This window comes from Pan troglodytes, chromosome 16, assembly GCF_028858775.2.
Source record: "Pan troglodytes isolate AG18354 chromosome 16, NHGRI_mPanTro3-v2.0_pri, whole genome shotgun sequence".
NCBI lineage: Eukaryota > Metazoa > Chordata > Mammalia > Primates > Hominidae > Pan > Pan troglodytes.
Window position 1 is genome coordinate 45,668,603 of NC_072414.2, and position 24,322 is coordinate 45,692,924.

Here is a 24,322-nt window from a genome sequence, read left to right on the forward strand (position 1 = left end):
TTTCAGATTTTGGAGAGATAAAATAATGCACATATGCATATTATATAATAACTGGAGCAAGGTCTAACAGAGCAGACAGTAATCAAACATGCTATATAACTGCAGCAAAAAAAAAAAAGAAAGAAAAGGAAGAATACTTATACTTAGTGAAATAAATAACCTTATGCAATTTAAATTTTGGTTATGTTGCTTTACTACAAACTATTAAAAACTTTTATTTTCAGAGATTTTTAGATTTATAAATTTTGGCTAAGAGAATGTAGGCCTATACTCCAAATAACTGGTAGCAAGGTGGCCAGAACTAACCAGAAATATTCTCTGAGATAAGATGCGTTAATAGAATGCTCAGTTTCCTGCAATATAGGATATTAACTCATGCATTTAGCTCCTATTTATATCTATACAAGTATGCTTAGTCATGCAATTCCAACCCCAAGCTTGGCTGATTGTTTTGTCTATGCCTTCTATGATTAGATCATAATGTACTAACAATTCTGTTAAATTCAATGTTTAAAAGAAGCACAAGTTTCTTTACACAATTATTGATGGGAGACAACTTTGCTAACAGACCAAGCTTAAGAAAACTATCATGGTTGTAAGATATGGAGAGAATTTCTATTTTTAAATGATAGACCTCTAATAAGGAACATGTAACTGTAATTTTCAAACTTGACTTATGGTTGATACTTCCAGAAGTAAGAAAAATGTGGTGACCAAAGAAAGTTAACCTGCGGGGTAAATCATGGGTTAAAGCCAATTGTTTTTATCAAATCTTCTTATCTTAGTTATCTTCCTAGAACCTTAACCCCATAAATTTTCTAATTTTTTTATTAGCAGAAAGTACAATTCATTTACTAAATTTACAAAAACAGCTTGCTATCTGCTCAACTGATGAACTGTAAGATGGCATCATGTGCCCTTCAGTGGAGTGTTGGGTACTCAGATGCTCCAAGGGCTGAAGCAGGTCCTTTGTCTTCTCAGCATATGGGTCTCAGTGGAATGGAACCTGCTTTCCCCATATGTGAAAAGGACTGGGGAAAGTGGTGGGCCAATCTATTGCCTGGGATGCACTGACAAGGCTGAGATCAGCAGGCAACATTATTTGCAGCACAGAAGATAAAATCTGACATTCCCTCAGTCGAATTCTCTGCTCACCACTCCCAAGCCAAGGACTTGATCTTTGAATTTGTTTTCATCTAGTTCATCCCTAGAAACCAAAAGACCTTTCCCATCAAATCTTAACAGGTAAGCAAATGGTAGGAGTTGGATATTATTGATACAGTCAGATGAATCAAGTGCATCCAGTATCCTTTATCTCTCAGCCAAATCAGAGAACCTCCTTTCCCAGAGAATAACAATCATTACAGTCCACTGAGTCTTGCGTTTCCAATTGTTTCTGTGGCAGCTGGCTACTGGGAAGTTGCTAGGGAATTGAAAGAAGGCAGCGTGGGGAGGGCAGATGGCTCCTTTGGGTTTATTTCCACTAAACGTTGCAGCTGTGAAACCCACTAACGTTCCAAGTGTCATATAAAATGCTTGAAGAAAGGGCCTAGTTAAGGAGGAGCCAAAGAGCAGCCATCCTGATGTGTTTCTTTTTCTACTGTTGTAGGTGAAGCCCCCGTAAACATTAAATGCAAATACCAGATACATAACAAACTACTCAGCCAGAACTCAATCCAAAAGTGTAATCAGACCACAGGAATCGCTAAAACTGATTACAGCCAGTATTTTCTTTACTAAAGGAAAACCCAGGAAGATAGCAACTGCCAAAGGAAACAATAAAGGCAGCTAAGGGTGGGACTTAATTGGTGAAAGTAATTTTAAGAGCAGACAATATTTATTTTTATCATTAGAATGAGATTGTATTGATTTTCGTATTTGTTTCTGAGCATACAAAATGTTCTGAAGACATCCTGCAAATACCACAATAATATGCCTAATATATATTAAGATGCCAGGAGAACCAAAAAAAGGTGGAGTTGAATAATATCTCAATTAAAATGCACACACACACACATCCACAAATACCTGTGTGTGTGTCACTCGAAAAAAAAGTGAATCAAATGATGTAGAATTTTTAAAATAAGTCATGGATACCTAAAAACAATATAGAAATGTTTATATAAAGTATAATCCTGTAATAAAATGTAGGTAATTCTTCCAATGTTTATAACTAATAAAGATTGACAAAAACTCTAAATTTGGGGGAAAAATTACATGTGCCTGTTTTGTTGACAGCCTTTCAATGTGATACCTGAATTTTACAATGCACACCAGAAACCACTTCATGCAGACCATTTTACTACTTCATCCTTGGAATGTCCTTACTTTGAAAAGTTTGTAAAACTATAAGATCAAGTTAACAATTACATAATTTCACCAAAGTGGAGATCCATGTTCACCAGATGGAACTAAAGACGATGACTGTGGTGGGCCTGTGGGGTGCGAGCATGCACTCATGTGTCTGTTTGCATGCACATGCATGTAAAGATGTACACTGGGTCTTGTCTCTACATTGAAATAAAATATATATATACAACGAGACTTACATGCCTCTCTTCAGTGATGCAGTATTAATTGTTTATTTAATTTGGTTCAAAGTAAGGTCAAACTCTTTCTTATTACTGTATTTTTGCTCTGATTTTTTTTCCCACCATCTCTTCATGGATGCGTAAAACCGAATGTTTTCAGAATAATCCAGGTCACCTCTTGAATGCTTTGTTGCTTAAAAACTTATTCCACCAGATACCCTAAATCATCTCTCTCAAATTTAAAGTCCCACATATCTCTAGGGCAGGGGCAAAATACGGCCAGACTCTTTGCTAAAGCACAACAAGAGTCACCTTTATTCCAGTTCCCAACATATTCTTCCTGTCTTCTTCTGAGCCCTGTAAACAGTTCCAACCTCCGCTTGTTATTCAGTTCCAAAGTTGCTTCCATATTTTCAGGTTATCTTTATAGCAGTATTCCACTCTACTTATACCAGTTCTCTGTATTAGTCTGTTTTCACACTGCTATAAAGAAATAACAGAGACTGGATAATCTATGGAAGAAAGAGGCTTAATTGACTCACATTTCTTTATGACTGTGGAAGCCTCAGGAAACTTACAGTTATGGCAAAAGGTTAAGGGGAAACAAGGGATGCCTTACACAGTGGTAGGAGAGAAGTGTAAAGGGGCAACTTCCAAGTACTTTTAAAACCATTAGCTCTTGTGAGAACTCCCTCACTATCATGAGAACAGTATGGAGGAAATTGCCCACATGATCCAATCACCTTCCAACAGGTCCCTCCCTTCCCTGGACACACAGAGATTACAATCTCAGATGAGATTTGGGTGGGGACACAGAGCCAAACCGGATCAGGGTACATACACATACTTAGAAGGCGTAAGTTCTGATGTTTGGCATCAGAATAGGGTGACTAGAATTAACTGCAATGTATTATACATTTCATAGTAGCTAAAAGAGAGAACCTGATTGTTCCCAACACATAGAAATGATAAATACTCAAGGTGATGGAAACCCCAAATACCCTAACCTGATCATTACATATACTGGCATATAAGAAAGCATCACATGTACCCCAGGAATATGTAAAATCTTATGTATCCATAAAAAATTTTTAAAAATAAGGATAGTATCTTCCCTACATAAAATTTACTTTCATTTTTATACTAACTGAATCCTATGAAACAACTGTCTTTGGCTACTATAAATTGCTCTTTCTCTTTCTTACATTATGTATTTTACATGTACCTATTTCCCCATAGAAAATAGATTTTAAAAACACACACACAGAATATACTGAATATTAAGTATATTAATTTATAATTACTTGGGTAAGAACCACACAGGAGAGAGAGAAAGAGGAAGAAGAGACCTAATCAATGATACATCTATAAATATCATATATATATATGGCCTGATTTTTTTAAAAGTATATGGATGGCAAATACAGACAGCCTGGCAAATAAAATAGCAGATTTTCACTTATACTTCCCACCTGTACTGCTACCATTGAGTAATTCAAAATCTCTTAGACTAACAGGAATTCTTAACCTTTTTTACACCATGAACCCCTTCAATAATCTGGGGATGTCAATGAACGCTTTTTTTCCAATAATAATTTAACATTTGTAAATAAAATACATATGATAATAAAGGATATCAATTAATTTTTAAAATCAGCAAAATCTTAAAATCACAATATGAAAATAAATGAGCATATCTTTGTATACATTAATATATAAAAGAAAGAAAACATTGCAGGTATAATAGACCAACCTTTAACAATGATTTTCTGCAAATGTTGAGATTCTACTGTTTTTAAGAATTGCCGGAGAAGCCAAGATGGCCGAATAGGAACAGCTCCGGTCTACAGCTCCCAGCGTGAGCGACGCAGAGACAGGTGATTTCTGCATTTCCATCTGAGGTACCGGGTTCATCTCACTAGGGAGTGCCAGACAGTGGGCGCAGGTCAGTGGGTGCGCGCACAGTGCGCAAGCCAAAGCAGGGCGAGGCATTGCCTCACTCGGGAAGCGCAAGGGGTCAGGGAGTTCCCTTTCCTAGTCAAAGAAAGGGGTGACAGACGGCACCTGGAAAATCGGGTCCCTCCCACCCGAATACTGCGCTTTTCCGACGGGCTTAAAAAGCGGCGCACCACGAGATTACATCCCGCACCTGGCTCGGAGGGTCCTACGCCCACAGAGTCTCGCTGATTGCTAGCACAGCAGTCTGAGATCAAACTGCAAGGCGGCAGTAAGGCTGGGGGAGGGGCGCCCGCCATTGCCCAGGCTTGCTTAGGTAAACAAAGCAGCCTGGAAGCTCCAACTGGGTGGAGCCCACCACAGCTCAAGGAGGCCTGCCTGCCTCTGTAGGCTCCACCTCTGGGGGCAGGGCACAGACAAACAAAAAGACAGCAGTAACCTCTGCAGACTTAAATATCCCTGTCTGACAGCTTTGAAGAGAGCAGTGGTTCTCCCAGCACGCAGCTGGAGATCTGAGAACGGGCAGACTGCCTCCTCAAGTGGGTGCCTGACCCCTGACCCCGAGCAGCCTAACTGGGAGGCACCCCCCAACAGGGGCACATTGACACCTCACACGGCAGGGTATTCCAACAGACCTGCAGCTGAGGGTCCTGTCTGTTAGAAGGAAAACTAACAAACAGAAAGGACATCCACACTAAACACCCATCTGTACATCACCATCAAAGACCAAAAGTAGATAAAACCACAAAGATGGGGAAAAAACAGAACAGAAAAACTGGAAACTCTAAAAAGCAGAGTGCCTCTCCTCCTCCAAAGGAACGCAGTTCCTCAACAGCAACGGAACAAAGCTGGATGGAGAATGACTTTGACGAGCTGAGAGAAGAAGGCTTCAGACGATCAAATTACTCTGAGCTACGGGAGGACATTCAAACCAAAGGCAAAGAAGTTGAAAACTTTGAAAAAAATTTAGAAGAATGTATAACTAGAATAACCAATACAGAAAAGTGCTTAAAGGAGCTGATGGAGCTGAAAACCAAGGCTCCAGAACTACATGAAGAATGCAGAAGCCTCAGGAGCCGATACAATCAACTGGAAGAAAGGATATCAGCAATGGAAGATGAAATGAATGAAATGAAGTGAGAAGGGAAGTTTAGAGAAAAAAGAATAAAAAGAAATGAGCAAAGCCTCCAAGAAATATGGGACTATGTGAAAAGACCAAATCTACGTCTGACTGGTGTACCTGAAAGTGATGGGGAGAATGGAACCAAGTTGGAAAACACTCTGCAGGATATTATCCAGGAGAACTTCCCCAATCTAGCAAGGCAGGCCAACATTCAGATTCAGGAAATACAGAGAACTCCACAAAGATACTCCTCGAGAAGAGCAACTCCAAGACACATAATTGTCAGATTCACCAAAGTTGAAATGCAGGAAAAAATGTTAAGGGCAGCCAGAGAGAAAGGTTGGGTTACCCTCAAAGGGAAGCCCATCAGACTAACAGCAGATCTCTCGGCAGAAACCCTACAAGCCAGAAGAGAGTGGGGGCCAATATTCAACATTCTTAAAGAAAAGAATTTTCAACCCAGAATTTCATATCCAGCCAAACTAAGCTTCATAAGTGAAGGAGAAATAAAATACTTTACAGACAAGCAAATGCTGAGAGATTTTGTCACCACCAGGCCTGCCCTAAAAGAGCTCCTGAAGGAAGCACTAAACATGGAAAGGAACAACCGGTACCAGCCGCTGCAAAATCATGCCAAAATGTAAAGACCATCGAGACTAGGAAGAAACTGCATCAACTAACGAGCAAAATAACCAGCTAACATCATAATGACAGGATCAAATTCACATATAACAATATTAACTTTAAATGTAAATGGACTAAATGCTCCCATTAAAAGACACAGACTGGCAAATTGGATAAAGAGTCAAGACCCATCAGTGTGCTGTATTCAGGAAACCCATCTCACGTGCAGAGACACACATAGGCTCAAAATAAAAGGATGGAGGAAAATCTACCAAGCAAATGGAAAACAAAAAAAGGCAGGGGTTGCAATCCTAGTCTCTGATAAAACAGACTTTAAACCAACAAAGATCAAAAGAGACAAAGAAGGCCATTACATAATGGTAAAGGGATCAATTCAACAAGAAGAGCTAACTATCCTAAATATATATGCACCCAACACAGGAGCACCCAGATTCCTAAAGCAAGTCCTGAGTGACCTACAAAGAGACTTAGACTCCCACACATTAATAATGGGAGACTTTAACACCCCACTGTCAACATTAGACAGATCAATGAGACAGAAAGTCAACAAGGATACCCAGGAATTGAACTCAGCTCTGCACCAAGCAGACCTAACAGACATCTACAGAACTCTCCACCCCAAATCAACAGAACGTACATTCTTCTCAGCACCACATTGCACTTATTCCAAAATTGACCACATAGTTGGAAGTAAAGCTCTCCTCAGCAAATGTAAAAGAACAGAAATTATAACAAACTGTCTCTCAGACCACAGTGCAATCAAACTAGAGCTCAGGATTAAGAATCTCACTCAAAACCACTCAACTACATGGAAACTGAACAACCTGCTCCTGAATGACTACTGGGTACATAACGAAATGAAGGCAGAAATAAACATGTTCTTTGAAACCAACGAGAACAAAGACACAACATACCAGAATCTGTGGGACGCATTAAAAGCAGTGTGTAGAGGGAAATTTATAGCACTAAATGCCCACAAGAGAAAGCAGGAAAGATCCAAAATTGACACCCTAACATCACAATTAAAAGAACTAGAAAAGCAAGAGCAAACACATTCAAAAGCTAGCAGAAGGCAAGAAATAACTAAAATCAGAGCAGAACTGAAGGAAATAGAGACACAAAAAACCCTTCAAAAAATTAATGAATCCAGGAGCTGGTTTTTTGAAAGGATCAACAAAATTGATAGACCGCTAGCAAGACTAATAAAGAAAAAAAGAGAGAAGAATCAAATAGATGCAATAAAAAATGATAAAGGGGATATCCCCACTGATCCCACAGAAATACAAACTACCATCAGAGAATACTACGAACACCTCTACGCAAATAAACTAGAAAAGCTAGAAGAAATGGATAAATTCCTCGACACATACACTCTCCCAAGACTAAACCAGGAAGAAGTTGAATCTCTGAATAGACCAATAACAGGATCTGAAATTGTGGCAATAATCAATAGCTTACCAACAAAAAAGAGTCCAGGACCAGATGGATTCACAGCCGAATTCTACCAGAGGTACAAGGAGGAACTGGTACCATTCCTTCTGAAACTATTCCAATCAATAGAAAAAGAGGGAATCCTCCCTAACTCATTTTATGAGGCCAGCATCATTCTGATACCAAAGCCGGGCAGAGACACAACCAAAAAAGAGAATTTTAGACCAATATCCTTGATGAACATTGATGCAAAAATCCTCAATAAAATACTGGCAAAACGAATCCAGCAGCACATCAAAAAGCTTATCCACCATGATCAAGTGGGCTTCATCCCTGGGATGCAAGGCTGGTTCAATATACGCAAATCAATAAATGTAATCCAGCATATAAACAGAGCCAAAGACAAAAACCACATGATTATCTCAACAGATGCAGAAAAGGCCTTTGACAAAATTCAACAACCTTCATGCTAAAAACTCTCAATAAATTAGGTATTGATGGGACGTATTTCAAAATAATAAGAGCTATCTATGACAAACCCACAGCCAATATCATACTGAATGGGCAAAAACTGGAAGCATTCCCTTTGAAAACTGGCACAAGACAGGGATGCCCTCTCTCACCACTCCTATTCAACATAGTGTTGGAAGTTCTGGCCAGGGCAATCAGGCAGGAGAAGGAAATAAAGGGTATTCAATTAGGAAAAGGGGAAGTCAAATTGTCCCTGTTTGCAGATGACATGATTGTATATCTAGAAAACCCCAATGTCTCAGCCCAAAATCTCCTTAAGCTGATAAGCAACTTCAGCAAAGTCTCAGGATACAAAATCAATGTACAAAAATCACAAGCATTCTTATACACCAACAACAGACAAACAGAGAGCCAAATCATGAGTGAACTCCCATTCACAATTGCTTCAAAGAGAATAAAATACCTAGGAATCCAACTTACAAGGGATGGGAAGGACCTTACAAGGGATGGGAAGAACCTCTTCAAGGAGAACTACAAACCACTGCTCAAGGAAATAAAAGAGGATACAAACAAATGGAAGAACATTCCATGCTCATGGGTAGGAAGAATCAATATCGTGAAAATGGCCATACTGCCCAAGGTAATTTACAGATTCAATGCCATCCCCATAAAGCTACCAATGCCTTTCTTCACAGAACTGGAAAAAAATACTTTAAAGTTCATATAGAACCAAAAAAGAGCCCACATCGCCAAGGTAATCCTAAACCAAAAGAACAAAGCTGGAGGCATCACACTACCTGACTTCAAACTATACTACAAGGCTACAGTAACCAAAACAGCATGGTACTGGTACCAAAACAGAGATATAGATCAATGGAACAGAACAGAGCCCTCAGAAATAACGCCGCATATCTACAGCTATCTGATCTTTGACAAACCTGAGAAAAACAAGCAATGGGGAAAGGATTCCCTATTTAATAAATGGTGCTGGGAAAATTGGCTAGCCATATGTAGAAAGCTGAAACTGGATCCCTTCCTTACACCTTAAACAAAAATCAATTCAAGATGGATTAAAGACTTAAACGTTAGACCTAAAACTATAAAAATCCTAGAAGAAAACCTAGGCATTACCATTCAGGACATAGGCATGGGCCAGGACTTCACATCTAAAACACCAAAAGCAATGGCAACAAAAGCCAAAATTGACAAATGGGATCTAATTAAACTAAAGAGCTTCTGCACAGCAAAAGAAACTACCATCAGAGTGAACAGGCAACCTACAAAATGGGAGAAAATTTTCGCAACCTACTCATCTGACAAAGGGCTAATATCCAGAATCTACAATGAACTCAAACAAATTTACAAGAAAAAAACAAACAACTCCATCAAAAAGTGGGCGAAGGACATGAACAGACACTTCTCAAAAGAAGACATTTATGCAGCCAAAAAACACATGAAAAAATGCTCATCATCACTGGCCATCAGAAAAATGCAAATCAAAACCACAATGAGATACCATCTCACACCAGTTAGAATGGCAATCATTAAAAAGTCACGAAACAACAGGTGCCGGAGAGGATGTGGAGAAATAGGAACACTTTTACACTGTTGGTGGGACTGTAAACTAGTTCAACCATTGTGGAAGTCAGTGTGGCGATTCCTCAGGGATCTAGAACTAGAAATACCATTTGACCCAGCCATCCCATTACTGGGTATATACCCAAAGGACTATAAATCATGCTGCTATAAAGACACATGCACACGTATGTTTATTGCGGCATTATTCACAATAGCAAAGACTTGGAACCAACCCAGATGTCCAACAGTGATAGACTGGATTAAGAAAATGTGGCACATATACAGCATGGAATACTATGCAGCCATAAAAAATGATGAGTTCATGTCCTTTGTAGGGACATGGATGAAATTGGAAATCATCATTCTCAGTAAACTATCGCAAGAACAAAAAAACAAACACCGCATATTCTCACTCATAGGTGGGAATTGAACAATGAGATCACATGGACACAGGAAGGGGAACATCACACTCTGGGGACTGTTGTGGGGTGGGGGGAGGGGGGAGGGATAGCATTGGGAGATATACCTAATGCTAGATGACAAGTTAGTGGGTGCAGCACACCAGCATGGCACATGTATACATATGTAACTAACCTGCACAATGTGCACATGTACCCTAAAACTTAAAGTATAATAATGAAAGAAAAAAAACTTAAAAAAAATTGCCTTTATACTTACTGTATGTTGTTTTTATTTAAATTGATGTAACATTGACATAATATACATTAACTACACAATTCAGTGGCATTTAGTGCATTGACAATGTTGTATAACCACCAACTCTCTCTAGTTTCAAAACATTTTCATCTTCCCAAAAGAATCCCCCATACCATTAAGTAATCATTCCCCATTCTCCACCCTCCCACAACCGCATCTCCTGACAACCACCGATCTGCTTTCTGGTTTTATGGATTTGCCTTTTTTGGATATGTCATATAAAAAAGAATCATACAATATGCGCATTTTTGTGTATGTCTGACTTCTTTCACTTAGCATGTTTTCAAGGTTCATCCAAGTTGTATCATGACAACTTGCTACATTTTGAGGGTGGAGTAACACTTCATTGTATGTATATATTATGATTTGTTAGACTAACAGGAGATTAGTCTATGGAGATTCCTCCATTGATGGACATTTAGGTTGTTTCTGTACTTTGGCCATTATGAATAATTCTACTGTAAACATTTATGTAGAAGTTTCTGTGTGGGTATGTTTTTATTTCCTTTAGGTATATACCTAGGAGTGGAATTGCTGGGTCATTTCATAATTCTATTTTTAACTTTTTGAGGAAATTTCATACAGTTTCTACAGTGGTGGTACCATTTTATATTCCCACCAGCAATGTACAAGGGTTCCTATTTTCTCCATTTTTGCTAATACTCTTTGTTTTCCACTTTTTAAATTATAAGTATCCTATTGAATATGAAATGGTATTTCATTATAGCTTTGATTTGCATTTCCCTGAAGAATAATGATGTTGATAACCTTTATAGGGTCTCATTCTGTCACCCAGGCTGGAGCACAGTGGCACGATTACAGCTCACTGCAGCCTCAACCTCCCCAGCTCAAGTGATCCTCCCATCTCCGCCTCCAGAATAGCTGGGACTACTGGCACATACCACTGTGCCTGGCTAATTTTTTAAATTTTTTATAGAGATGGGATCACGCTATGATGCCCAGTCTTGTCTCAAACTCCTGGACTCAAGTGATCCTCCCACCTTATCCTCCCAAAGTGCTGAAATTACAGGCATGAGCCACCTTGTCCAGCCCTATGTCCTCTGCAGAATTGAGTGGCTCGTCTTTTGTTGCTGTGCCGTAAGAGTTCCTTATACATTCTGGGTATTAGACCATTAACAGATGTATAATTTGCAAATTACTTTTCCCATTCTGTAGATTGTCTTTTCACATTCTTGATAATGACCTTTGATACACAAAAGTTTTTAAATTTTGTAAACTTCATCTATTTTTTTCTTTCGTTGCTCAGGTTTCTTTTTTATTACAGCAAACATGTAAAATGATAGATAGATTGATAGATAGATAGATAGATAGATAGATAGATAGATAGATAGATGTTTAACAAAAATAAAGCCAGTATTCCACATACAGTAACTTCATACATCTTTTCTGCAAACACTGTGTGTTAAGTATCTTCATTATTACCATGAAGAAACTAGGGCTCTGGTCAATTTAGGGATTTGCCAAAGACTGCACATGTTAACAGTGGAAAAATCTTCTGTCTTTGAACACTAGGCAATAGAATTAGTTTGTCCGATTAAAGGTGAATAATTAATCATGTGGCATTACTTGTGCTCATGGAAGCTAAATATTTTTTCATTCAATAAATATTTGTTGAGTTCTTCCTATGTGGCAGGTGCCATATCAGCTTCTAGAAATAGAACAGTGAACCACACAGGCAGAATTCTTGCCCTCAAGATGTTTTCAGATTAGTGAGAAAGACAGATGTTAACCCCAGAAATGTAATTATGAGAGGGGAAGTGCATTGTGCTATGGGAACAAGTCATAAAACTCTCCCCACAGGAATACTTATCAGTACACTTGGACACTTTAGTATATTCCATATGCCACTTTCTTATATGTTGCTTTATATTTTTTCAAATTGTTTCAAAGGTACAAGTTTTCCCTGATTACACTGAAAGCTCTTTAAGGAGAGAAACCATATGTTGATAATTCTAGTGTCCTTCACAGTGGTATGCATTTCACCAGAACAGGAAATAATTATTGAGCACAATTAGAATGGAGAGAAGAAGTTAAGGAGTCAGGAATAATGAATCCTTAGTACACACTAGTACAGTAATTCATGAAGGATTTATAATAAATAATAGTTAATGTTTATTCAGCCCTCGCTGCCATTAAGAGATGGTGTTTTGAGGAGTTCAAACTTGATTTATGTAATATAGAATAAAAAGAGTGGAACAAGAATTCAAACCTAGGCAAGCTGACTCCCAGGGCTCATGTACATAACTCCTCTGGACATTGTCACCTACTTAAGAGATCAAATTTTGACAATTGTGTAAATATTTCATAGCTAAACTGCAAAGTTCATATACAAAAGCATGTGCATACACATGCAAACATGCGCACATGCACAATATTGCATGAATCAAAATCACAAATTGCAGTGGAACTGTGATAACTAGGGCAAAGGAGACAGAAACAAAGATTCAAAAAATGGTCAGTAAACTAAAAATATATGTCGAGTAATAACATCAGTAATTATTATAATAAGAAAGAGGTCTGGAAAAGGTGACATAGGAAAAATCCCACCCTATACTTTAATGTATCCTATTTTTTCTTTTCTAAAACCAATCATCCCAAGAGGGTTCCATCTGTAATCTACCACAACAAAATAACGTGGCTTCAAGAAAATGACATACTAGAGAGACTATTACCTGCAGGATGCGGCATACCCCAAACCTACCTTTAACATACCTATAATGAAAATCGTATACTGGTTATGCTCACAAGACTGTCAACACAACATAACTTTGACCTGATATCTACAAAGCGGTGACCTTGAGGAGAAAACCAAGCAATATTGTTTCTCAGAATGGTATAGTTGGTCACTAGTGTAATTTTTAATGTTATTTTATATGTATGGGAATACTAGATGTTGTCTACCATAAAAGAAGGTGACCAAGTAAAACCTGAGGACTGGCAAATTACTTCTCCATGTAGTAAACTTGCATAATATTTTGGTGTGGCAAAGTAGGAATTTAACCACACAATTCTAGTCTATTGAGGCAAATACAGCTATATTTCTGAAAAACTGTGTCTTGCACATATTCTACATACCCCTCACTGTAAACTATTAAAGCAAACTCAAATCTATACGACAAGATTAAACACTGAATATTTTTGAAAAACATGAGCTATTAGCTGTTGGTTGACAAAACTCATTTCTTTATATTTTTATCTTTTCCTTTTTTCTTCTAAAAGCTTTTTTAAATTAGTTATTTCAAAGCCTATGCACTTTGAAAACATGGAAGAACAAGTGCTCCACTTTGCAGTATTGTGGATTGAATAATTTTCCAGCTAACTACTACTATTTCTAATAAGAAAAAGAAATTAAAAGGTGGAAGTTTTGACTTCTTACTGGCAAGGCAAAAAAGAAAGAAAATTTAACACCTGTGGTGAAAATAACTCTGAAATGTATCTTCTTTCTTACTTCCTTAATTTCTTATGAATAGGTTTTGTTTCAATGCTCTGTACAAAAAATGTTTGTTTTAAAACTTGGAGTTTGTTTTAAAACTTGGAGTGTGTTTTCCTACAGAAACCATGTCATAATCAGAGGCTGGGTGCTCATGCTATGCTATAATCATGAGGCTTTCTGCTCAGTGTTACAAAGTCCACATTACCTGAGCAGGAACTAGAAGAAATGAACAAAAACAGACTCCCATGGACCCTGATTTCTACCTACTAATTGGTCAAAGACTTCAGTCCCCTAAACCCAAGCCCCAAGCTGCTTCTGAGATGTCCTTAGGTCTGGAATCCACCATGGATACAATACTTTTAAATATTCCTCCTGGAGCCCAGCAGTACCTGGGAAGAAGCCAGCCTAGTTCTCCAACAGGAGTCATGGGATGTGGACTGGCAGCTTTCCATGGTCCGTGCAGAGATCTGTAGGAGCTTGCTGAGTAAGGGAAGCAATTTCAGCATTTTTATATTTTGGCACCTATCTTCCTATAAGCACAAGAAAGACAGCCCTGAGCAGTGATACATAGCTTTTGCTTCTCCTCCCTTCCCATCAGCTGTCGCTTCTGCTATCAGAGTGCCAGCCACGAACAGCCTCCCCACTTGTAATTTGCTGCGGCTAATCTGTCATCTGAGAAATCAGATGACCAGAGCCGTTAGAACTATGTGTAAATTTAGAGCCAAGCTCTGAAAGACAGCCAGAGACCCTCTCCTTTAGGAGATCTTGTAGCAGGCTTCCTGGCAGCCATCTCCTTTCTTTTCAAAGCTGTTCTTATCTAATTCCCTGCTTGACAGTCTCAAAAGGCTGACCTCCATCTGCAAGAGGTGTTCGCATTGCACGATAAGTGAAGAACACACCAGAATGGAAGAAGGAGACATATAATCTAGTGCCTGTGCCAACACCTACTCTGGGGACCTTCAACTCACAACACCTCTCTGTGTTCTATTTCCTCACGGTAAAATGGGTATAACTATACCTGTCCTGCTTAACAGTGAGGTATAATGGATCAAACATTTTCTACTGCTTTAAGAATGAGTTATTATGAAATCAGTGTCTTTAAAAAGAACCGTCATAATTCTCAGGGGTCTGTAAACTATAGATGCAGGCCAAATCAGGCCTGCTGCCTGTTGTTGTAAGTAAAGTTTTATTGGAACACAGCCTCACCCTCTCCTTTATGTAGTGTCTATGGCTTCACTTATGCTACAATAGGAGAGTTCAGTAGTTGTAACAAAGATCACATGGACCACAAAGCAGAAAACATTTACTATCCAGCCCTCTACAGAAAAAAGTGTTTCTGATCCATCTTAAGATATTTTTAAAAAGTATTATTTTTAAGCAAACAAGGTTTCATTGTCCCACACAAAAAAGTGCAATGACTTAATATGGCATATTTCCCAACATAGTTTGTACACTTAACAGAAGACCTTCAATAGAAAGTTACATTAATAACACACAAGAAATTCATGACACAAATTATCTGCTATGTAAATCCACTACTGTGAAAAGAGTAGTACTCAGAATTATTTTAAATTCAATTCTTAAAAGAATAATTAGCTCAGAGCTAAGATTTATTTCTGGTATGTAATTTAGGGAAAATAAAATCAGTAATACATTTTTACGCCTATTGTGTCTCACAGCAATGAGGGCGACCAAGCCGCCCAGAGTTGTCAGTGCCAAATACACTGTGGGAGCTCAAATATTAATCAAAATGACATCTGCAATATTTTCCTTTCCTAATCAGGCCTAAACATCATGGGACATCTGGCAAATCAATAAGCAAAACTAGATGCCCTCATCACTCCTAACCTGGCAGCACCACATTTTTAGCCAGAGGACGAGGGCCCTCAGTGTCACATAAACATTTCTTTACCTCAGTTGTTTGCCACTCCCAAGAGTGTGTCCACCCATGACCCCAAAATTTACCCTGTCATCCATCTCACTGTGCCACCTATCACAGAAAGGAACACCCTTATCAGTCCAAGATAAAATAGGCACAGTGGTACACGACTCTAGAATATGCTTACGTATTCTGCCAAAGAGACTCGTAAGTAAAGTGAGAATAGGCTCTTATAAAGTATTTGTGAAAAACGCAAGAGGCCTCACAACCTTTCCTCTATAATCAAGGAAGGGTGGCACAGGGACTTATGCTATACCCCATACTTCCCAAGCTCCCACCAAGGCAGACTTTTGGCAAGTTGAGAATTAATTACTTTTGGCTTCAAGCCCCTTTTCCTGCCTTTTCTTTCTAGGCCCCTTTCCTCAAAACTCTTATCCCACTAACACCTCCTATTTTCTCTCTGTGGGCTCTGGAGTTGCTCTAGTGCTGAAAGATCTGATAAATACCTTTATGTCAATTTATTCCTCCTTCACGTAGTTAGAGGAGGCAGAGTGCTGGAGAAATGAAAGTAGGAATAGGTCTGTCCACACATGGAACTAAGTGTGAACCCTATGGAGAGAATAGCAAAACTAAAAGGCCAAGGCTCAGGAAAAATTCACTGGAGTAGGAAATACACAGACCTTCACCTGAGGAGGTGAAATATGCCCTGTGAACTCCAAAACCCTAGGGAAGACTTGAAGCAGAAAGCTAAGGACCTGCTTACAGTTGGGCAGTCAGGATCTAAGAGCCATAACTGGCCAATGTTAAGGTGAATTAATTCATACTCAATCTACTGAGGTAAGAGCACTTGGATTAATTAGTTCACTCATTCATTTATCATTCGTGTGCCAGGCACATCCATGAGCAAGTATATTCCACACCTTCAAATAGCTCTTTTCAGCCTGTTTTGGCTTTAGTTGGTATTTTCCCCCCTAGCTTTATGAAAATATAAATGGAAACACTTCCTGATCTCAGACCATTCAACCTTTGTAAGTAAAGAATAAAACAGAAATCAAGTACAGTAAACATGATGGAAGCATCTTAGCCAGCTGAAATCTGGCTTGGAAAAGAAAACATAATTCACTAAATTGTAACCAAAATTAAAATTGCAGAGATTAAAGGCAAAACACAACAAAGGCAATACCCAACACGAGAATAAAGGAACAGCATAAACTTATTCAAAAGGAATGAATGTGATATAGAAAGTTGGGCCACCAGCCACCTTCACAGGGTGTTGTAAGGCTCAAATGAGGTGGTCAATGGGATTGTGTCTAAAGAAGTGAAGAGGCACGTCACAAATGTGAAGGTCTGGGTAGAATCATTAATACTATCATCACCAATTATAAGCTCATCTTAAGATGAGTTGAGATTGTTTTTAAACTATTAATATAGACAACCAAAAGATGAACAACTTATATTCTCTAGGTTACTTTGGCACTAAACCTATGCATACTGTTTGATACGGAAATTCTAAAACAAACTTTTTATAGAAAATAGTATAGATAACCAATTATAGGAGATTCCTCATTAAAGCCTAGTATGTCCATAATGACAACTCTATCGATTATTGTCCATGTGACAACCCACTCCGTCCTTTCCTACCCTTCTGTGTCCTTCCTTTTTTGTGCACAGGGAGGCTGATGCCCAGAACTGAATGCCCTTCCTCTCTCACTTTCAGTGGATTAAATTAATGGAGGTGACTGCAGAAGAAGAAATAATTTCTTCCACCCCTCCCCTCTCTATGTGAGTCCTCCATCTCTGGCAGGAGCTGCTTCTTTTCTATGACTTCATGGGGTGACCATTCCTCCTGAGCTTCAACTCTCACTGGGTTCCAACAACAATGTTTTCTCCTCTTTTGCTTCAGTCCTAGAGGTGGCCAGAGCTTCCTGATGCTGCCAGTGCCTGGGTGCTGGAGGCCCTCACCATCCATTCCTTGTCTGGTCCCTAATCCCTGCCCACACCTCTATAAATAGTCCTTTCATTCAAGTTTCTTCATTTGACCCATCTGGGTTGACTTCAGTTTCCTGCCAGAACTGTGACTGAAATACAATACAGACTAAAATACAGTAAATATCTATTTATTGACATAGAAAAATGTCTAACAGAAAGTAGATCAAAATATTAATAGCACTTCTTATTATTATTTTTTTGTTTGAGACAGAGACTCGCTCTGTCGCCCAGGCTGGAATGTAGTGGCGCGATCTCGGCTCACTGCAAGCTCTGCCTCCCGGGTTCACGCCATTCTCCTGCCTCAGCCTCCCGAGTAGCTGGGACTACAGGTGCCCGCCACCATGTCTGGCTAATTTTTTTATATTTTTAGTAGATAAGAGCACTTATTAAGTAGTAGGATAGGATTATTTGTTTTTCTTTATATTTATTTTTCAAACGTTCTTCAACATTTGGTTATGTATTTGAGGGAGTATAAAAAAGAAATAACAAAATTAAAATACAGAATGGGAATAAATATAATCTCAAGAAGTACTAATGGTTTGGCTTTGCTTTACTTCCCACTCTAGCAAAGAAATACATAAATAAAAAGTTACATAGCCTAAGGGTATCCCGATGGCAAAAGGGGACCATAAACACTCGTGAGTGCCCAGATATTTATTTATTCTTGCTGGATTCTATCACCTATGAAAAATATGTTTAGTTACCAAGTGTTCACAACTGAAAATGCAATTGGGCACATTAATAAGCATATGTGATTTACAGGCTTATATTTTATAAGCAGAAGTCAAGACTTTGCTGCATTCATTGATAATAACAATAGTCAACTATTACTAAGGGCTAACAACCTGCAGGTACTGTTTATAAGCATTGTAGGTATTAGCTCATTTAATCCTGATAGGAAGGCAGTATTATTACCCCATTTCATAGATGAGGAGATTGACAAGCAAAGAAGCAATGTAATATGATCCGAGGTCCTATTAACAGGTTCTGGAGGCAAGCCCAGGCTTTAGGGCCTATTTTATCTATTATAATTAACTGTTGCTCAAATCAAGAATTCTAAAACTCCTCTAATTTTGTGTATATTGTGCAAAGAACAAGCAAGACCCTCAAACTGGTTCACCACTTATTAGTTGTACAGTCTTGTACATTTATGTATCACATCTGCAAATTCCTCATCAATAAAATGGTGAATAATACTTCTCTGACCTACCTCAGAAGTTGTGAGAATCTGATGGGAAAATGAGCAGGAAAGCCCATCAAAGCTATAAAACAATTTACAAATGTAAGGCAGTATTAGGTTGCACCCTCTAAACACTAGTACACTAGTCATCATCACTTACACATGACAGTAAAATGCAAAGAAAATAGCAATTATTTTGGTGAAGTATGGCTCTAAACTATAATATTATAAACTATCCAGTCTGTTAATAACACCTAACATAAAACCACCACTGATTAATCAATAAAAATCATGCTACAGTTTCAGTGAAATGTACTCTCAAACGAACTCCCCTGACTCACGTTCATTAATTACCTCACCTTATTTGATATGTTCCAGCATTTTCTGGAATGTATTACTCTCAATCTTTAGTTATTTAGTAATTGTTTTTTAATTTTAAAAAGTTCAAACTCTACATTCTCTATGATATGATATCAAAAGTTCAATTGAGCCACTCAGTTTTCAGTTTCCCTGACTCAACTTTTTGGAGTTTTATAATTAATTATATTCCATTATTACTGATCATCAATTAGCTCAAAATGTTGCTGAGATGGTGAGCATGCTGAAGAAAGCAGAATTTAATGATAATTTGAGACCAGTAGGACACTAAATTTCTCTCTTGTTAATAATTAAAGTAGATAACTTATGTTTTTATTTATAGCTTCCAGAAATATCCAGCTCATTCCTGTGCACTGCCCTGTCAGCTAATCATCAGTTGGTCAGGATCTGACTTAGGCCGTTGTGTTTTATTTTGCACACATGCCTTTAACTGAAGCCATTAAATGCAGCCCAAACAAAGGTTAAAGCAAGTGAGGTCATTACCATGTCTTCTCTGAAACTTTCCATCTGGTCAAATGCTTGTACATCATAAATATATAAAGAATGAAAGGGATAAAATTTCAACTTACCTGTTTCAATTTCCCAGATATAAACTGAGTCATCTGCACATCCAACAATTAAAAAATTCTCAACCGGGTGCCATTTTATCATCCTCACAGGAAAAAGGTGCTTCCGGGCATGCAGGAGGCAACTCTTTCCCTCAAGGTGAAGGAGAGCCACGGAATGGTCACCGCACACACAGCAAATTATCTGCTCACCCCTTAGCTGTGAAAAAACAATATGCTTATGTAAGTAAATAGTCAAATGCTTTCTTTATGAGTAAGTCAGGTTTTTTTCTCCCAGTAACATAAAAAAGTTTTGTTTTACAAAAATGATATTTCTGCTTTCTACAGCACCTTTCCATGTAACCCTCTACAGAGGAGCTTTAAACACAGAGTGGAGTCTAAGCTCAACAACTTCTCAGGAAGGTCAAAAGATGAATCCAGGACAGATCTACTTATAAGATAAATGAAGGACTTGACCATCACTCAGCAAATTCAGGCAGCAAGGCAGACATCGGAAATAATGCAGAATAAAATAAACCCCAGAACTAATTTGTTGCCACAAAAAGAAGCTATTTGTAGACACAAGCTTAGGCCCAAGGGTATCATGAGCTGATATTTTCCACTTAAAGCCTCAAAATGTGATTTGGTGCTGTTCCCAGAACTATACAGGTTCTAATCCAAACAGGAAACTCAGTGTAGACACAGTCTAAAAGAGGTAAGCATTAGATAGCTCCAACTGAATGTACAGCCTCAAAGACATAAGGACCAAAAATAGGCTCCCAGGACAACAATCCTTAAGATACTTTTTAAGAAGTCAGCATGTGGTTACCTTGAACAGGTTACGACAATTACTATCCAAGGTGGATTCTAATGATCTAGCCAGAAATTTGGCTGTTTTGTTTAAAGCATCAGTTTGGAGACCTTGAGACACCCATTACTCATCATTAACCTCTCTGGAGGCGGGGATGCAGGGAGGATTGGGATACATGTTTTCTTTCCTAATTCTTTATTAAGTGCACTCCAGAAATCGTAAGGAAAAAAAAAAATCACAAAATGGCAGGTGTGATAGATCTGGAGCCTAGACTTGCAGAATGGATCATATGTCATTTTTCCCTAACCATTCTATCTCCTGGAGAACCTGCCCATCCCACGGCTTCTAGAACAGGCACCCCAACGTGCTCCAGGAAACTTACATACATACACACACATACTGTGTGAACACAAATCTTATGGTCAGGAATAGACTATGGAGAAATAATGTTTATAAGCCAATTAACTGACTTAAAAAATCATTTTACCTGTGTTACCATGTCCTTTTACTACAGAGGAAACTCAAAAGTTGGTTGTTCATGGTTTTTTTTTTTAAAGTCAACTTTACAAAAGCTGAATTTAAGTTGACATTTCATGAGAAAATTCTACCTAAAGCGATTTCATTTTGCCCATAACAAGGTAGATGCTCACAAACTTATTAAAGCTCATTCTCTGTTAAATAAATGAATAAGCAAATAAAAACCCATTTAAGAAGAAAATGTGCTGGGCACAATAGCTGACGCCTGTAATCCCAGCACTTTGGGAGGCAGAGGTGGGAAGATTCCTTGCACCCAGAAGTTGGAGACCAGCCTGGGCAACAAAGGAAGATCCTGTCTCTACAAAAACAAAAATAAAAAACAGTAGCTGGACTACATGCCTGTAGTCCCAGCTACTTGGGAGGCTGAGGCAGGAGGATCCCTGGAGCCCAGGAGGTTGAGGTTGCAGTGAGCCATGATCACACCACTGTACTCCAGCCTGGATGACAAAGTGAGACCCTTTCTCTCTCTCTCACACACACACACACACACACACACACACAGAAGACAAATGTAACTATCAATATTATTATAAAAAGAAATTCTTGACAAGGTCTTGCTCTGTTGCCCAGGCTGGAATGCAGTAGCATGATCTCAGCTCATTGCAAAATGGAAGTTATTGAAGGCAAAAGTTAATTTCTAATTTATAGATTCCTATATTGTTTGACTTGTTTTTGCCTTGAGTATCTACTTTTTTAAAAAAAAGATAATTCCATTAAAAATGAAGATATAGAATGAGAGGAAAAAAATAGATGTAAGTACTTGAAGAGAATTAAGTGGTTGTTGTAAAGCTAAGCATTGACTAAATCTTTGCTTTAGAGCCAAATTATCTGTATAATGTAAGTTATAATAATACTACAATTCATATAGAAAGATTAGAAATAAATATATATAAATCATCCAGTTGTATTATAAGTACATATAACTCATGTTTTTCTTTTCTTTGGAAATATGGGTCATTTTTACTTGTCTCATTAAGTATTCTATAATTTATATAATTTTCAAATTTAGGTGTTATATTTTACTCTTCGTCTTACTTTAAACTTCTCTGGTGACATCAAAAGACTTGTTACTGGACCAGCTTCCAAAAAGAATTTATGCAACATTTCTTCAGTAAAGATATCCCACAAGATCACACATGAGTCCAGGTCCCCAGACAACATCCAACTTTGGTCTAATTTCGAAGAGAGACCATGTGGGTAGAGTAATGAAGTGACACTTTGGTGGTGGCCTTTAAGAACTTTATGAGGGGGAGAATCTGAAAAACAATGAAACACCAAATAATGCAGATGTTATTTTTGTTCAGAAAATCATCCCAAGATTCTCTTCTATAAAATTTTAACATAAGGAAATTACATATAATTAAAGCATGCACTTGGCTAAGAAAACTAGTGAACATCCTTAGATGATCTTGAAAAACAAGTGCCTCACCAGAAGCCAGAGTATGCTTTTGATGAAGCACTACAGTTAGTTGTTCAAAGTCTATTAATTCTAGGCCAGGCATGGTGGCTCATGCCTGTAGTATCAGCAGTTTGGGAGGCCAGGATGGGCAGATCGCTTGAGGTCAGGGGTTCAAGACCAGCCTGGCCAACATGGTGAAACCCCATCTCTACTAAAAATACAAAAATTAGCTAGGTGTGGTGGCTCGCACCTATAGTCCCAGCTACAAAGTCTATTAATTCTTAAGGACATTAGTAACTTACCAATTCCAGCGTCACTGAATAGTAAACACTGCTCTAAAAGAGCGAATACTTCGTACATTTACCTCCGCAAAAATAAATTCAGAATATTACTTATTTTCATTCTTTTTTTTTTTTGAGACAGGGTCTCACTCTGTTGACCAGGCTAGAGTACAGTGGTACAATCATGGCACCATAAGACAAAACTTCTATTCCTCAAGTTCCCTGGGCTCGGATGATCCTTCCACCTCAGCTTCCCTAGTAGCTGGGTCCACAGGTGAGCGCCACCATGCCCAGCTAATTTTTGTATTTTTTGCAGGGACAGGGTGTCACCATGATGCTCACACTGGTCTCAAACTCCTTGGCTCAAGGGATCCACTCGCTTCAGCCTTCCAAAGTGCTGGGATTACAGGCGGTAGCCACCGCGCCCAGCCCGTCATTCTTTAAATTAGAATGACTAAGTCTAGTATACAAGAAAATAAAAGTTTCAGGAAATATTTTTGCTTTGAAAGATGTTAGACATTACCTAATTCTACCTCTTGGCTTTACAGATAAAGCATCTGAGGCTCAGAGAGGTTAAGTGACTTGCATCCAAGTGTGAAAAAGCAAAGCAAAATGTTTAAGAGTACAGCATTGCTGTTAAATTAATCTGCCTTTTTTCCCTGGGTCTATCACTTACTAGATATGTCACCATATCTAGTTGCCTTTTCCCTCTTAACCACAGATGTTACATCGAAAATTTAGGATAATAATATTCCTTACTTCGGACAAGACTGTTGTGTGGAATAAATAAGATAATGTCTATAATTTCGTAGCACTCTGCTTGGCACTTGGTAGGCATATGGGCATTTCAAATCACAGCTGTATGAGAGCACAGGACTACTGACACACTACTGTGCTAGGGGGTTACTCTTCCCACTAACCACACTGCTTCTTCCTTCATCATTAGCTAAACTCCCCCAAATTGGAAAGAACCATAAACCACAAACTCTCTTTATTCAAAATGAAAATAAACATCAAATTATTATTATACTTCAGAAACTTCTATTCCTTCAGGCACATCCTCACTTTATATCTCCTAACCCACCTGGATGAATGTTCATTGAGGTGCTACAAGTCAAATATGGCTTTTTCTTCCTTTCTGGATATTAGGGTAAATCAGCCTAGATAAAAACTGCTAGGTCTTCGCTTTTTCACTAACTTTTAATGGCAGCCATTTAGCTGTATACCAGTACATTACCTCTCTTTGGTTCATTGCCATTTACTCCTCCACTTCAGTCAATCACTGAAGCACAAGTCAGTAACATTTAGTAAGTGGCCAAAGATATATACTCACATATCTGTACAGATATGCTCACATATATGTACCATAATAATCAATTCTGCATTGTCCATAGCTAAAAACTAGAAAACCTACATG

General features: G+C 38.3%; 1 protein-coding gene across 6 annotated transcripts in view; it reads right to left on the reverse strand.

Moving 5' to 3' along the window:
• WDR72 (WD repeat domain 72) overlaps positions 1 to 24,322 on the reverse strand; it is a 247,699-nt gene that overhangs the window by 164,778 nt on the left and 58,599 nt on the right. For all 6 annotated transcript variants that reach the window (XM_003314678.5, XM_063794161.1, XM_063794162.1 and 3 more), the window contains 2 exons: positions 22,261 to 22,481; positions 19,902 to 20,097 (listed from right to left, as the gene is read on the reverse strand). In XM_003314678.5, coding sequence (XP_003314726.2) covers positions 19,902 to 20,097; positions 22,261 to 22,481 — 417 coding nt within the window. The remainder of the gene's footprint in view (positions 1 to 19,901; positions 20,098 to 22,260; positions 22,482 to 24,322) is intronic.